We start from the raw sequence: 16,511 nt of genomic DNA on the forward strand, positions 1-16,511 counted from the left end.
TTAAATAATTAAATTATATAAATATTTTTATACGGTGTCCATAACTTTAATTCTTTCAATAATAGTTGATTGTTTCTGTATGTTGACTGATTTTATATGTTAGTTCACATTAATTTTACAGATCAGAGGTGATAAAACTTCATTTATAAAATGTTGGAAGTTTGGACCGCTAACCAAACTTTCATTTATTTATCAAAAAGTTTTGGACTAACGGACCAAATTTCAAACATATATGTCATAAGTTTACTTCTATAATTAATAAGTGTCATTTTAAAAATTTAAGTCAAAATTATAATTTTTTAACTATACCTTTATAGTGTTAAGTTTTTAAGAAACATACATTAAATCGAGATAATTTAGTAAACTATACATTATATTTATTGATTTCTTATTGAACATAATCTTGCTCAGATCATAAACATGATTTTTGCTAAGATGAAACTTATTTTGAAACGGAGAAAGTAATAAATAAACACAATGAAATTGGAAAAGCAAGATGGGTCATTTTCTGCAGAGTGTCTTAAATAGCAGAAAGCTAACAGAATGAAAATCAATTGCGCTAAATGCGGTAATTAGATACAATATGTTAAAAACTTATATTAACAATTTTACTTCTGTTATTACCCACTTTTCTACCTAATAATTATTGTATTCATAAAATATACTACCTGTTTTGACTCAAAACAATTACAGCCTGAATGGACATGAAATTTCAAAATGCAAGTAATTTAATTTCCTGATTGTATTTGTACAATATATGATAATAAGTAGCATTTGCTTTGAAGTAGCAATGCAAGAGGGAATTGAATAGTGATTGTTGGGTATTTTATTTTATTTAATTTTGGTGTAAATGAAAAATGAAGATTTTATTTTTTGTGACTTTTTTTTTTTTCGTAAAGACAATTATTTTTAAAAATATGCCTTTTAGATCAATAAAAAGCTATTATTTTATTTTTCTCAACAAACATCTATTGTTGGCTATAAATTTAGAGGTTTTGTTTCAAATTTAATACAAAATTTTTTTTCTCTTTCTTCTCCTCATCATCTCACGCCATATATTACTTTTGAAAATAAAACTAAGTGCAAGTGTGATTTGATCCGCTTATTGAGTTTGGTGAAATTTATAATTTAAAGTATCGTTGTTATTATCGAACAGTTTAATCTGTTCTATCAAGGAATAATTACTAAAAAAATCTGGACAACAGTAAAGAAAAGAGTAACTTTCACATATAGCAAACACAAATTTCATATTTGTATGTTATAGCAAAGTTTGCATAATTGCGCTCCATAGCAAACATAAATATGTATGTTTCGCTATACATATACAAAAGAAAGCAGTTGTATAATCTGTTTTGGTATACATATACAAAAAGATCAATTGTATAAAGTGAGAGAGGCGAGTGAACGAGCGAGATCTGGGAGAGTGGCGAGTGAGATTTGGGAGAGGGGAACGAAAATATATGTATATATACAATTTTCACGCATTTTATACATTTGCGTTTTTGTATAAAGTGAGAGAGGCGAGTGAGAGAGCGAGATCTGGGAGAGGGGAGAGAGGGGAACGAAAATATATGTATATATACAATTTTCTCTCACTTTATACAAATACAAACGCATTTTATACAATTTACGTTTTTTGTATAAAATGAGAGAGACGAGTGAGAGAGTGAGATCTGGGAGAGTGGCGAGCGAGATCTGGGAGAGGGGAGAGAGGGGAATGAAAATATATGTATATATACAATTTTCTCTCGCTTTATACAAACACAAACACACTTTATACACTTGCGTTTGTATAAAAAATGAGAAAGGCTAGGGAGAGAACGAGAGTGGCGAGCGAGATTCACCAGGAGAGAGGTTAAATAGCAACAGTTTGCTATGAGGTACAATTAAATCAAACTATATTTATAGCATTTAATTTGAATTAATAGTTTGCTATTATATACAATTTTCCTTAAAGAAAATAAATTTCTTAAGGACACATAATAAATTTTGAGAGTTTATAACAAAATTTTATGTTTACGGTAATATTTTCTATATTCATCTTAGTTTTGGTTACATTTTTAGGGAAAAGGGTCTGAGAAATACTTCAACTTTGGCCGAAATTGATGTTACGATACCAAACTTTATGGAGGACTAATAGTGTATTTTAAAGGTATATATGTGCCCACGTGGACACATTACTATTTATAATGATGCAATATTTATGATGTCCACGTGGGCACATATATACCTTTAAAAGACACTATTAAATAGTGCAGGGGTAAAATGTCTTTTCCAGAGTTCGGTATTGTTACAGCAATTTCGGTCAAAGTTTGGATATATTTCAGACCTTTTCCCCTAATATTTTCCATGTTTAATTAATTTTACCCTTATATTAAATTTTATGTTTAGTTTTGGTTACATTAATATATGCCATGTCTAATTAATTTTATCCTTACATTAAATTTTATGTTTTTACAATAATATTCGCGAGTTTGAAACAATTTTTTTGTGATTTTCCACTCCAATTTATTACTCGGTTGAATCATATAAGAACTTGGTCATTTTATTAGATTTGGTTATAAGATTATTAAGATACAGAAGATAACATATTACATATATTTCAGTATTGAACATTTTTACTTTCCTTAATTGGTCTACAAATCAATAAGACGGACGAGTTCGACTAACGAATATTTCCCAATGAAGTGTAGCAAGATCTATTTTATCGAGAGTCTATTTGAATTGACTTATTTAAATTATTTTAAAGATAAAATAAATTTTAACACACTTTAACAGTTCGGATAAATAAAGAAATACTTATAAAAATTTGATTTAAAACTAAAATGATAAATTTAAGTCAAATAATTAGTAAAACTGTCAATATGTGTTAGCCCACCCCATCTGGTCATCTGAGCCAGCTCATACAGACTTTGAAATTTGACGAGTCAAGTCGGGCTGACCCATTTTTGTGGGACAGAAAACAATTAGCCCAATCGTACGTGAGTTGCAGTCATGACGGGTCAACCCACTTTTAAAAAAAAAAAAAAAAAAAAAAAAAATAAATTATAATTTATAAATATTAACATAAGTATCAACACAACAATATTACATGGTGTTAGGTTAATACTTGTTAATCAAATCCACAAAAAAAATATTTATAATACTTATTAAGTTTGACTTCAAGTAAAAATATAACTAGCTAAATAAAAATATTTACCTAATTATTTTCCAATAATCTCAATAAAACACACAAAAAAATATGAAAATATGTCAACCAATAAAAAGTGAAAAATTAACTATACTTACAAAAATTCATGAAACTTATGGTGTATCCAACACTAACATATCATCTTCGTCAAGCACATATGAATTCGCTCGTGGCAAGGTTATCTTAATATTCAATTTTATCTACAGTTTATATGCAATATTAATTAGTTAAACATTAAAAAATAACTAAATTTAAAAACTATGTATAATATGTACAGGTTCACAATATTATCAGTATAAGAAAAATCATGCAATCAATTTCGAGTAGCAACAAATGTTTGAATATTTTCATGATCAATGCAATTTTTTACTTGGTGAGAACACGTTCACCAGTGCTAAATGATTATTTTGATGTTACATTAGTAACAGGAATACGAAGTACATCACGTTTGATGATTCTAAATTTTAATATTTAAAACTTTAAATAGACTTTGAGTTTGGATTTTTGTTACTTTTAATATTCCGTTCTATTTTTTATTTAGCCCATGTGTCAGCCCCATAAACAACAAATTTATGCAGACCGAACTAAAATGCCTTTTTCTTAGATGGATTCCAAAAATTTTAGCTCAGCACTGCTAAATTACGGTTAGGCCAGGCCGACCCAACGAGCTAGCCCATATAAGTTTATATTTTTTATTTTTTTAATCTACAACTTTTGACTTATAAGCAAAAATCAAAAGTCAATCCAAGCAAACTCTTATTTTGCGACAAACAAACAAGTATATGAATTTAGTCTTATGTGTTTAATCACACAACTTAATAACTACATAATGGTGTCTAAAGAACACGATTGTAAATCTTAATTTGAAGTTGAAATTTTACTTATATATATAATTTGAATTTATTCAGTTATATTTTATTATCATATAAACATGATTGCCTCACAATTTGTGAAAACTATTAAAGTTTCTTCAATTCTTATATAACCATATCAAATGAGCAAAACATTTTACTTCATAAATAAGGTATCGAAATATTCTTAGACACAAATTAATAAATCACATATTTTATTTTATTTTTTGTATAAATAAATATTTATGATCGCATGTTATTACAAACTTTCAAATATATACATGTAAATTTACAAAAATTCACTGATTTAACAAATTAATAATAATAACTAGTTATTCGTTATTAAAAAGAAGTTCAAATTAAATTTAATACGAATTTTGTAAACAAACTTTCATTTCAAATCAATCTTGAAATTAAGGTTCCAAATTCTATGATTAAACGCCTATTAATTTGACGTTTTTCACCTCATATTTTCGTGGGTTAATTTACATTAATAAACATTTGTGTAAGTATTACTTTGTCCCAAAATCACAAGAACCGGACATTACGAGGTTATATAAAGTAGGGTTGCCTACAGTAAAATAAAATTAGGGTTTAAGAACAGAAGAGAGTGACCGACCCGATTCCAAGATTGGGTTTCGTTTCTTCTTTTGAGTAAAACGCTACCAAAACTTTTCTCCATCTCTGCATATCGTCGCCGATCTCTCACTTTTCTCTTCAATCTTCTAAGGTACTGTTGATTACAGTCTCTATTACTTGCAATTTTGTTTCTTACTTTATGTTTTCTTTTACGGTCTGTCTCGAAGATCTAGTTTATTTTGGGGGAATCTTGAAGCTTTAATGGTTAATTAGGGCAATTGGTGATTTGGGTTTTCATAAAATTTTGAAATTTACTTGCCCATGTTCTTTTCTTGAAACAATTCTCTCTACTGTTTGTGTTTCTAGTTGTACTTTGTCGGCAAATAAAAGATAATGAATTTTCTTGAATAATCACTGGATGCGTTGTTTCAAGAAGTATAAAGAATCCACTTCTTGGTTAGTGTTGAAGAAGGACTCAAATATTTTTCTTATCTTGATGTTATATATTTTTAGCTATTTTTGTGCTGTGCAGGTGAGAGTATACTAAATAGTTAATTAGGGCAGTTGGTGATTTGGGTTTTCATAAAATTGTGAAATTGACTTGCCCGTGTTCTTTTCTTGAAGCAATTCCCTCTACAGTTTGTGTTTCAATTTGTACTTTATCGGCTGATAAAAGATAATGATTTTTATTTTATAATCACTGAATGCCGTTTTTCAAGAAGAATCAAGAATTCACATCTTGATTAATGTGCAAGAAGGACTCAAATATTTTTCTTCTTTTGATGTCATATATTTTTGGCTATTTTTGTGTATTGCACTATTTAATGTGGGTGAATGGGGGTGAGAGTATGCTAAATGGTTAAAAGTAGTCAAAGCTGATGGGATAATTTTAACTGAGTTAGAGGTGATAGATTGAGACTGTGGGCTTGTGTTGCATATGATTATTCTGTACAAATTTAGAAACATTTATCCATGTCCCACGCATAGGAAGGATGGTCATTTGATTTTTGGTGTCTGCCATATAGTAGGCTTTACATAATGATTTTGTTGGTTGATGCTCTTTCTTTGTTGAGCTTATGCTTTCATGTATTTTTGTCCCTGTATGTATTATCTTAGGGTAACTTTTCAAGTTCTCGTTATGTTGTTATGAAATCACAATTAGAACACAGAAACTAATTGTTGAAACCCAACAATTTTGTAACAAAAGGCAGTATATTATTATTCAAGAGACTGCGTAGAGGAGTATGATGTTGTGATAATCCTTTTTGATAAAACCTAAAAATAGTAACTTGCAGTCTCTGTTGTTCAAGATTTGTCCCATGGAATTGTATTTTCTCCTTTGTTGTTGATGATTATTTAGAGCTCTTTACTTGTTTGTCTAAGCCTACTTTTGTCTGGGGTGGAAAAAATGGATCTAGTATTGTAATCCACATAAGCAGGCCCGATTATCATAACTGAGTTAATATTTCTGTGTACCTGTTGTGGCTCTTGGCTTGACTTCTCCTCTCTATTTCCTCCCCAATCTCTCTTTTTCTGCCCTTTTTGTCAGTAGAAGCAATCTGTTTCAGAAATGTCGGAGGAGGATGAATATCGCTGTTTTATTGGTAACTTGTCCTGGTCGACTTCTGATCGAGGATTAAAAGACGCGTTTGAGAAGTTTGGCCATCTTGTTGATGCAAAGGTGAGGATGGTTTATTTTTTAGGTTGTTTTCCAATTGTTCAATTTGTCAGAGCATGGTTTTTCTTTTGCTTCTCTTTTCTTCTTCTTCTTTGTTGTTTTTTCTGTATTGCTGCTGGGCTAATCATTTGTGTCAAGAGTTTGTTGTTCAGGATTTCACCCCATTGATTTGACTAGAATTTGACCATTCTTACTTGTGAACTCCTTCCGTTTCAAGGAGGGATGAGGGTTTTGACCACTTTCATACTATCTCCTTTCTACATGCCTGTTAATGTACCTATTTTGACCTCTTAGGGTGAACAATTCAAATCTTCTGAGTAATTTCTTACTCTAGTCAAGAGGAATTATGCAAAAGTTGAATTTTTTTCGTTAGTTTGTTGCGTTTTTCGTTGAGTAACTATAGTTGTAGTGTTTGAAGGAAGTTCGCTGAGCCTGAATTTCGGACTTGTCCAAATCAGTGTTAAAAACTCTCTACATACTTCTGTTGGTAAATAAGATCTTTTAACTTACCCAAAAAAATAAAAATAAAATCTTACTCTTGCGCTTTGAATGCTATAACATGCCTTTGTACTGGTATCATTGTACTCCTCAGTTCTGACCTCACTCACAACTTCTAATGAGTAAAGTGAAGGTAAATCAGTGTCTTCTTCCCATGGATGCACACATACATTGTCAAGGGATTATGTAAAAGGTTTTGGTCTTCTTGCTAGCCAATTTAAAGTTCTGCAATTCTGGAACTTTCATAGAGCTTTCTTTCAAAAGCCAGATTGAAAACCTTAAAATTCATAAGAAAGAAATAGTTAATTTAGGAAAATGTAGATTGTAGCTTAAGGTACTACATCAGACATGTATCAAATTTTAGTGTAGATGCAAGAACAAACGAGAATCTGAGTTCTTCTTGTCAATTTTTTTTTATTCATTAGAAGTTTTCTGGTGTTATGAACTATGAAGTCTACTATGAGTGTTAAAATAGTAGTTGTCTACCACTGTTTCTTCTCTTTTTCTTATTTTGTTTCCCACTTTCTCTTTTCCTTATCTGGATGTTAAATTGCAATGTTCCAATGCCTCTTAACTTTTTGGTAAAGGTTGTACTTGACAAGTTCTCTGGCCGATCTCGTGGATTTGGTTTTGTCACATTTGATGAGAAGAGAGCAATGGAAGATGCCATTGAAGCAATGAATGGAATGGACTTAGACGGCCGTGCTATTACTGTAGACAAAGCCCAGCCTCAGCAAGGTTCAGGTAGAGATTTTGATAGTGATCGACCCCGTGACCGTGACCGAGATCGGGGTCGTGACCGCGATCGTGATCGGGGTAGCCGTGATTATGGTGGTGGTCGGGGATCTGGTGGTGGTGGTGGTGGTGGTGGAGATTGCTATAATTGTGGTAAGCCAGGACACTTTGCCAGAGAATGCCCTAGTGAAGGGGGTAGAGGTGGTCGGTCTGGTGGTGGAGGTGGACCTGACAGGAACGGAGATCGATATGGAAGCCGCAGCAGCAGAGATGGTGGTGGTCGTGAAGGAGGTGAACGTTTTAACCGTGATCGTTCTGGGCCATATGATCGTCGCAGTTCTGGAGGCTATCGAAACTGATACTTTAAATTGTGGTAAGTTTTTAGATTTTTTGAGTTTCGGATCTGATGTTCACAGTATCTCTTACTTGGGAGCTGATTAAATTTTGATTCTTTCTGGTGCAGCCGAAGAGTCAAAAGTCCTACTAGCTGGATGCAGATGTTTTGGTGTATGTCTACTTGGTGCCTTGTTTCCCTGGCCTGTCAGCGGAATCATTTGAGCTCATGAAACCTGGCTGTTATAAACTACTGTTCTATGTCCGTAAATGTTCGATAACATGGTTTGATTGGAATCTTATGCTTTGCTTACTTTGCAAATTTGAATATGGCCTCACTCTTTCGAATGCCATTTGAAAACTGTTGTTTGGTGCTGGATTCATAATGATTTCTTGCATGGAATAGCACCTCTGAAACTTTGCCTTGTGATTGATGGGTCTGATGAATTACCTGAATTTAGTACTGGTGATCAAATACCTGGGCCAGCAGGTAGTCATATCTAATTGGAATGTGTAGTACTTGCTCGTCTTTTCTGCCTGCCTTACGCCGTGGGAAGCTGGGATAAAAGTATGGTGATGGGAGTGTCGATGAATTGATGGAACCGGAGAAGGAGCCTGAGCTTAAGTGGCAATTGATGGTGATGGAGAAGGTGATACTGAAAAATATGCAAAAAAAATCACCATTTCTTTGGCTGAATCTCCTCAGTGCACAATCAAGATTTACTTTCCTGCAGAGATCTTCCTAATTGGACTTCCTTGACTTTCCCATATCTATCCTAATAATGTAACACTTTAAAATCCATGAATGCTATTCAAGTACTTTGCAGCATTCAATGAGACATCACTAACCATAATGTGTACATACCGACGAAAGATACCAGAATGAAGGTGATGACGAAGAGAAAGTGTAGAATCCTTAAACCGTGATGACCCATTTTCTTGAAATCATGAAAGAAATCATCCACCTTTATGCAGTATAAATTTGATCCAACATTCATATTTTTACTCTGATTAAAAATGTAGTGCACCAAAGTTATTTTATTTTGGGAAGATGCAAGCAGTAGAGAGGAAGTTTTTATTGCTACTCCAAGGAACCCCTGAGTGTGGCAGTTGCAGGGATACTGGACCTTCTTTATTTTCTTTCTCTGTTAGTGTCCTTGTTGCTCTCCTCTCCCTCCATTAGTTCTCCATGCTGAATACTGTTGATAGTAGTTATACATCACTTCTCTTTAGTATACTTGTGTTCTTGCTTACCTTTTTGAGTCTGTCTTTAGCTAAACAACCAAGAATCAAGAAAGATTGTGTTTCTTTTCTTGATTTGCATAATTTTATCAAGTAATAATGGAATGTAAATTTTCATTCCATGTTGGTGGTCGAGCTTCTCTTAGGTTTCTGCCATCTTGGACTAGGTGGTGGTTGCAATTTTGAATCAGATGTTGGAATCACTTTGTTCATTTTCTTGTTAAACTTAATATTCCAAGCAGAGCAATTTTATCTTTGTTAAACTTGGTTCAAGTTTTGTGTCTGTTTCTTGTTCGTTTTGTGTTTTTAAGCTATTGAAAAATACGTGCAATTTGTGTTATTCTAAAGCGACAGTCCCTGAAAATGATAGCATGGTGAAACAGTTTTTATCATTTTCCCTGTTAAAATGATGCATAAATAGTTGTAAGCCACTTTAGAACATTTTATCTTTTGCCTATTCCTGTTCTGTAGTTTATCATATTCTAATGACTAATGGCAATAAGAATAAGGTCTTGAACAAAGAGTGGTAGCTAATAGGATCTGAAATTAAAAGGCAAGGAAGCTGACAAAATTTGGGTTGTATGAATGCTAGAATATTATCCATGAAATTTATTCAACTGTGCAACATAAGATGATTCTGAACTAGGTAAATGGACAGGAATAAAAATTTCCTAACACATCCCCATGCCAGTAGAGCCTATCAGTTTGGTCAGCCAAAAGGTAATGGCCATAGCCATTCAGCCACCAATTGAAACTCTTGCACAAGATTTCACCATAGGAGGACTTCTGCCCAAAAAAGCTCCAGTTCATCCAAATGCTAACAATGCCCAAGATCACTACAACCACAATCAGAACTAGCCTCAGCTTATGGTTAGATATGAATCCAGCAGCAAGAACTGGTATTAAGCCCCCTAATGAAAATGCAACAGCTGAGGCTATGGCTGCCAGAAATGGATTTGTGTGTCCTTCATCTTCTTCTTGCTGTACATGAGAGTAAACAGATACAAACTCTCCTATGGCCATGCTACAAGCACCAACAAACAACCATGCAAAGCCAGTAAGGATCATGGCGTTGACGTCCTTTTGAACAGCTCCAACACCCATCATCAAACATGCAGTTGAAATCAATCCATCATTGGCTCCTAACACAGCGGCTCGAAGCCATTGTGACCTTTGGGGGTAGTCAAAATCCTCTTCAGGGGCTTGGTTTTGGTTTTCCTGTTCTTTAGGGATGGTAATTTGGATATGGTTTTGAGCAGCCATGAAGAAATTTTGTAAGGAAATGTTTTGAGAAAGTGAAGGAATTCTTGTTTATGAAGATTCAATCTTCCCTCTGATGGTATATAAAGGGCAGGATGACTTAAGTATTCATCAGCCTCAGCAGAAAGTGGTGCCATTAAAAAAATTGTAGTGTGGTGAGCACAATGCCTGGTGGCACTTAATTTTTTATTTCATCTCTTTTTGCTAATTGCATGCTTTGCTAAAACCTTTGCTTTTTTTTTATTAACACATCTCCCACTTTTTGCAAAATGAATCTGCAATTTTCATGTTTTCTTTTCTTGTGGTGAAACCTTATGTCTAGTGACAGTTCTGAAAAGATGGGCTTGTTAGGATCACAACCTTGCAAATTACCTATACAAATACTTTTATATTTCAGTATTTCACGATGACGGTGTTCTTTCAAGCGTCAAAACATAACATTGAGAGCTAGAGGCTACAATCTGTTATGAATCATGAAATGAATTCATGAGGGGCTTGTGAAAATGGATGCTGTATAGGAAAACACTTATGTAAAGGACATACTTTCTTTGGTATATAAAAATAGGGTGGAGTGTGCTCTCCACATACTAAGGCAAAGATTATAGTATTCCAGGGAGTGTGCCATCACATAAAGGCCACAAGCTCTACATATTCTTAATTCCAGAGTTCTAATAAAGTCACTTTAGACCAAATAAACTTTATGAATCCACTAATTGAACACTTTGGTCATGTAACACTATAATAGATGTCCTGCAGATAGTTTATTTTAATTCTTCTATGATTTACCCATTTTTTTCTTTATTGGTAATGAAAGTTTTCATGTAATTGAATGAAATAGCACACAACATGGTTCTCATATGTCATGTGATAAGGTACTTCAGCATATTATACAGATAGCTGAGGGCTTGCATTTGCTTATTCAGAAAGCAGTGACATATTTTCATGCTTGCTTCTTGATCCTTTGCTCAGTGTTTTCCGGTGATAAAATCATATTTTCCAGAAACATGTTGAAGTATACAATAATGTCTCTGTATCTATCCTACAAATACATTTACTTTTATTCTGTACTCCGAGATGAAAGACGTATAATACTGAGTACTGAACACTTTGTGACTTATGGAAAGAGACGTTTGTAGTAAATAATGTAAGGATTGCTGTATAGGAAAGCACTTCCATGAACACAGATATGAGTCATATATTATACTTTCTTATTGTATTATAGTGTGGAGTATGCTCTCCTAAGAAAGCAAAACATTAAATTATTCCAGCAAGTGTGCAATCCACATAATGACACTGAAGAAGGAAGATCACAGTGTTTTAACACCATTCCTTCTATTTGACTGAGATTTTTATCAAACCCTTGGGCTAATTCAAGATTTGACTACTTAGATTTATGGAGTTACTTATAAAACAGGATTGTTTTGAGAATTTAAACATTTCAATCGAAGCAGGTCTTACAAAATAGGATGGTTGAGGACAGTCTAGGAGCCAAAAGAGTAATACAGAACCTGAATTGCAACGTTATAAGAGGACTCGGGTTTTCAGTAAAACAGCTTGGTGTTTGCCAACATTCCTAGCTTGCACCCTCAATACATTCCTCATCAAGTGGTGAGACGATATTTGGGATTTTGGGGCTTCTGGAGGAGGGTACTTTCAAATTTATATATATTGAATTGTTAGATTATGACAGGTCTTGATAATGCCTCATCTAGTAAATAAAGGACATGGTTCAAACTTGATAAAAACTCTTCATAAGTAGTATGTTACTTCACCTTGGACTGCAAGTCTGTTACCAAAGAGTTCAATAAAGATTTGATGATGTCAAACATATTGAAGAAGCAAAGATTACAAGTATATAAATTTCAGAAAACACATCTGGATCATTCATTCATTCATGACAGAACTATTACAGAGAGATATCTTCCATTTATTCTATTCTTATCCTGGAAGTAAGGAACACAACAGACATTTGTTAAAAGAGATGATTCTGGACTGGAAATAGGGACACAGAAACATAACATTCCGATCACATCTCCATTCCAGCAGAGCCGATCAGCTTTGTAAGTCCGAAGGTAATGCCCATAGCCATCCAGCCACCAATTAAAACTCTGGCACAAGACCTTACTGCAGGACTTTTCCCAAGAACAGCACCAACCCCTCCAAATACAAACAATGCCAAGCTCACTGCCGCCACCACCACTCCCATCCTCACCTTATGGTTAGATATAAATCCAGCAGCAAGAATTGGTATTATGCCACCCAATGAAAATGCAACAGCTGAAGCTACGGCTGCCAGAAATGGATTTGGGAGTCCCTCCTTCTTGTCTTCTTCTTCTTGCTGTTCATGATTCTGTCCTCTTGTTTTGGTCTCTCTCTTAATTTGAGCCAACTCTATATCTAGTTGAGAGTACACAGAAACAAACTCTCCTATGGCCATGCTACAAGCACCCGCAAACAATGCTGCAAAGCCGATTAGGATCATGGCATCAACGTCCTTCTTGACAGCTCCAACACCCATCATCAATGATGCAGTTGTAACCAATCCATCAGTGGCTCCTAATGTTGCAGCTCGAAGCCATTGTGCTCTTTGGAAGTAGTCAGAGTCTTCTTCAGGTACTTGGTTTCTGTTCTGGTTATCATTTTCTTTAATGACAGTGAGTTGAACATGGTTTTGAGAAGCCATGAAGAATGTTCTAAGGAATTGTTTAGAAAAAGGATGATTTGTTGTTTAGGACTTCTTGTTTTTGAAGTTCGAATCCTCCCTATGATGGTTATATATAGATCAGGATGACTAATAAATAATCAGCCTGAGCAGAAAGTGGTGCCATAAAATAATAGTAGTGAGGTGAGTACAAGTCAGTTTGCATTTGTTCTCTTTTCTTTTCTGATTATGTGCTTGCTAAAACTTGCATTTGTTTACTAACAAACTCTAACGTTGCAAAATGAATCTATGATTTCATATTTGCTTTTGATTCACCGTTTTTCAGGTAAAATCTCATTTCCAGTGACAATTCCTAAAAGGTGGCCTGTGAATATGGAATGCTGTATAGGTAAGCACTTGCATGCATGAATCTCTAGAGATACGGGACATATTTTATTTGGTATATAAAAATCGGGTGGAGTGTGCTCTCCACACTAAGGCTGACAAGGCAAAGATTATAGTATTCCAGGGAGTGTGCCATCCATAGAAAGGCCACAAGCTCTTCATTTTTTAATGAAGAGTTTTAAGAAAGTTTCTTACTTTGGACCAAATTTATCCACTAACAGAACGCCTACCTCATATAACAGATGTGCTGCAGTCAGTCTATTAAATTCTTTTTTGTGTGTTTTTCCCTTTTCTCTTAATGGTATTGCTTATTAGATTCTGCACGTTCATTAAAGAAATCACATACTGTCGTTCTTATATGTGATGAAACGAAATTATAAACTTCAACATAATACAGATAACTATGCTTGCTGATTGCCTGTTTTATGAAGTCTCTCCCTTTCATTTATTCAGAAAAAAGTGAAATCTGTCAAAAAGAATCCAAAATTCATGTCTCAAATATTCAAAATGCCTTTTAAAACAATCGATGTCATATAAGTATTAGCTGACTACTTTTTGTTTTCTGTGTTTACTTCAAATGACCTAATGAGGACACATTGCTGTATAGGAAAGCACTTGATTGAACAGAGATATGGGTGATATTTTTTGGATTATATAATTTTGGGTGCAGTGTGCTTTGGACACTAGAGGTTAAAGCAAAATATTAGAGTATACCAAGAAGTGTGCCATAACAGAAAGGCCACAAGCTCTCAATTTTTATATCTTTTCTGATCCACAATGAAGTGGAAGTTACTATCTTTAGGCCATAAACTCTAAATCCACTAAGAAATATCATCTTCATGATGTTTCTGCACTGTGTCTTTATCAAACAGATATCTGTCCTACGTCTAACAGGTTTTTAGACCATCTCGAAATTGGACGATTGAGATATGTGGAGGTCTTAGAAATGTGAAAATAGAAAGTTCCAATTTTCACATGGTTGAAGGTCAAAACTCATTTCATAAAAGAGAAAAGTCTGTAGCATTGTGTTTTTGCTTTAAATTACACACTGTGACAACATAAGTTAGTTTACACTATCAGTGCAGTTGAACTGATTATAGCAAGTTATTATTCTATAGTCTAATATACCATAATCAGACTTGCTATTAAGAGTTGTTAGATAACATAAATTTTTTATACAATTTCAATGCACGGAACTTAAATTCCTGTGTTCAATGAACCTCATGATATAACAGATTTCTCATCATAAATACAATAGAATAACTACTAGCTAGTTACAGTCTAAGTAGGATTATGGGGCATAAGAAGGCAGCATAATTCAAGCCATTGCAAAGTGAGGAATCAGGTCGTGCCATCATTGTATGTCTCGAGGGGTTTAGCAAACAAGTCGTGGCCGGATAGTAGCTTATTTCTAGCTTGTCACATAGAATTAATCAAGTAAAAGATTAAGTCCAGTCAAAAGATCTGTCAGGCTCTATTTGGGACTGTTTTGATTTGGACAAAAACATACTTCTTAATGTATGAAAGACTAGTATAGATTTCAAGCGTTAAAATACTTGGTGTATTATTATTTATTTTTCTAAATTTTGATTTATGTGGAAAGCTGACAAGCTTTTATCTTCAATTTTCTGTTGCACACAATCTTGAAATTGGCCAAGGATGATTATCCTTTCTTTTGTTCTCTTAATTGTCGTGCATTAGTATGATCAATTAAGTGTTAACTCCATCTATAGCCAATCTTTAGTCCTAGAAAAGAAGGGTTGCCATTAGTTAATGACCAGTGTAAAACTAGTCAAGTTGAGTCCTCTTATTAATTGTTCATAGAGAAGTCAGGCCTGAATAGAGAAGAATGTCTTTAGAAGAGCTGATATAGCCTTACCCCAACATTATTTGGAATTGAGGCGCTGTTCTTGTTTATTGATCAGCACTTTGACGAAACATTAGTTTATTGCAGTTGATTATGCCCAGCATATCATAACGAAGTAAAACATTGTTTGTTATAGCTAGTCTTTACAGTAGTGAAATGGATATATATATATATAAATAGCCAACTCTTCAATACAATATTTTAAGCATTTACTCCAGAATCATTACAGAAAATGAAATTTTATTGGACATGCATGATGCAACAACGACTTCTTAAGAAGATGATTCTGAACTAGATAAAAGGTCCAGTCACAACTCCATGCCAGTACTAGAGCCAATTAGCTTGGTAAGGCCAAAGGTAATGGCCATAGCCATCCATCCACCAATTAAAACTCTGGCACAAGATTTCACCATAGGACTTCTGCCCAAGAAAGCACCAATTACTCCAAATGCTAACAACGCCAAGCTCACTGCAGCCACAATCACAGCCAGCCTCACCTTATGGTTTGCTATAAATGCAGCAGCAATAATTGGAACAATGGCACCCAATGAAAATGCAATAGCCGAGGCTACAGCTGCCTGAAATGGATTTGGCAGTTGTTCCTTGTTACCTTCTTCATGTTCTTGATTCTGTCCTCCTGTTGCTCTGTCTCTCTTCATTTGAGCTCGCTCTATGTCTAATTGAGAATACACAGAGACAAACTCTCCTATGGCCATGCTACAAGCACCGGCAAATAGACCTGCAAAGCCAATAAGTATCATGGCCTTTACGTCTTTTTGGACAGCTCCAACACCCATCATCAAGGATGCAATTGAGACTAATCCATCATTGGCTCCTAGAACAGCAGCTCTAACCCACTGTGCTCTTTGAGAGTAGTCAAAATCATCCTCAGGGACTTGCTTCTTGCCATTATGGTCTTTAGGAATGGTAATGTGGACTTGGTTTTGAGCAGCCATTGAGTAAGTTATAAGTACTTGTTAGTTAGAAGAAATTCTTTCTTAAAGATGGGTGTTGTATGAAGACTCGGTAAGCACTATTTATAGAGTAGGATGATTAAAAAAGTAACTAAACCATTCCATCAGTGGTGCCATTAAATATTGTGTAGTGTGGAGAGCATAGGGCTTAGTGGGATTTATTGCTTTCTTCACTGTTTGTCTGCTTGCTCAAATCTTGCATTTGTTCGCGTCCCCCCTCCCCCCCCCCGCCCCCCCACAACCACGCCCCCCCGTCTG

At 34.4% G+C, this 16,511-nt stretch overlaps 4 protein-coding genes across 5 annotated transcripts; 1 reads left to right on the forward strand and 3 right to left on the reverse strand.

Annotated features, from left to right (window-relative positions):
* The first annotated feature begins 4,571 nt into the window (after positions 1-4,571).
* LOC102592243 (glycine-rich RNA-binding protein RZ1A-like) lies at positions 4,572-8,294 on the forward strand. 2 transcript variants are annotated; one of them, XM_006351754.2, is made up of 4 exons: positions 4,572-4,771; positions 6,170-6,301; positions 7,384-7,904; positions 7,995-8,294. In XM_006351754.2, the coding sequence occupies exons 2-3, from the start codon at positions 6,191-6,193 to the stop codon at positions 7,888-7,890; spliced, it is 618 nt and encodes a 205-aa protein (XP_006351816.1). In that variant the 5' UTR covers positions 4,572-4,771; positions 6,170-6,190; the 3' UTR covers positions 7,891-7,904; positions 7,995-8,294. The 2 variants fall into 2 exon arrangements, with proteins under 2 accessions (XP_006351816.1, XP_006351815.1); XM_006351753.2 differs by having other exon boundaries at positions 4,573-4,771; positions 6,173-6,301.
* Positions 8,295-9,683: 1,389 nt separating this feature from the next.
* LOC102580418 (vacuolar iron transporter homolog 4-like) lies at positions 9,684-10,369 on the reverse strand. The gene has a single exon (XM_015310613.1). The coding sequence runs from the start codon at positions 10,367-10,369 to the stop codon at positions 9,749-9,751; it is 621 nt and encodes a 206-aa protein (XP_015166099.1). The 3' UTR covers positions 9,684-9,748.
* Positions 10,370-12,226: 1,857 nt separating this feature from the next.
* LOC102580762 (vacuolar iron transporter homolog 4-like) lies at positions 12,227-13,083 on the reverse strand. Its single transcript, XM_006351800.2, has one exon. It carries the CDS (start codon positions 13,047-13,049, stop codon positions 12,393-12,395), a length of 657 nt encoding a protein of 218 aa, XP_006351862.1. The 5' UTR covers positions 13,050-13,083; the 3' UTR covers positions 12,227-12,392.
* A 2,427-nt stretch (positions 13,084-15,510) lies between these two features.
* LOC102581101 (vacuolar iron transporter homolog 4-like) lies at positions 15,511-16,304 on the reverse strand. Its single transcript, XM_006351801.2, has one exon. It carries the CDS (start codon positions 16,233-16,235, stop codon positions 15,588-15,590), a length of 648 nt encoding a protein of 215 aa, XP_006351863.1. The 5' UTR covers positions 16,236-16,304; the 3' UTR covers positions 15,511-15,587.
* Between the last annotated feature and the right edge of the window lie 207 nt (positions 16,305-16,511).

The sequence above is a fragment of the Solanum tuberosum genome, unplaced genomic scaffold, assembly GCF_000226075.1.
Source record: "Solanum tuberosum cultivar DM 1-3 516 R44 unplaced genomic scaffold, SolTub_3.0 scf00136, whole genome shotgun sequence".
In the NCBI taxonomy this organism is placed as follows: Eukaryota; Viridiplantae; Streptophyta; class Magnoliopsida; order Solanales; family Solanaceae; genus Solanum; species Solanum tuberosum.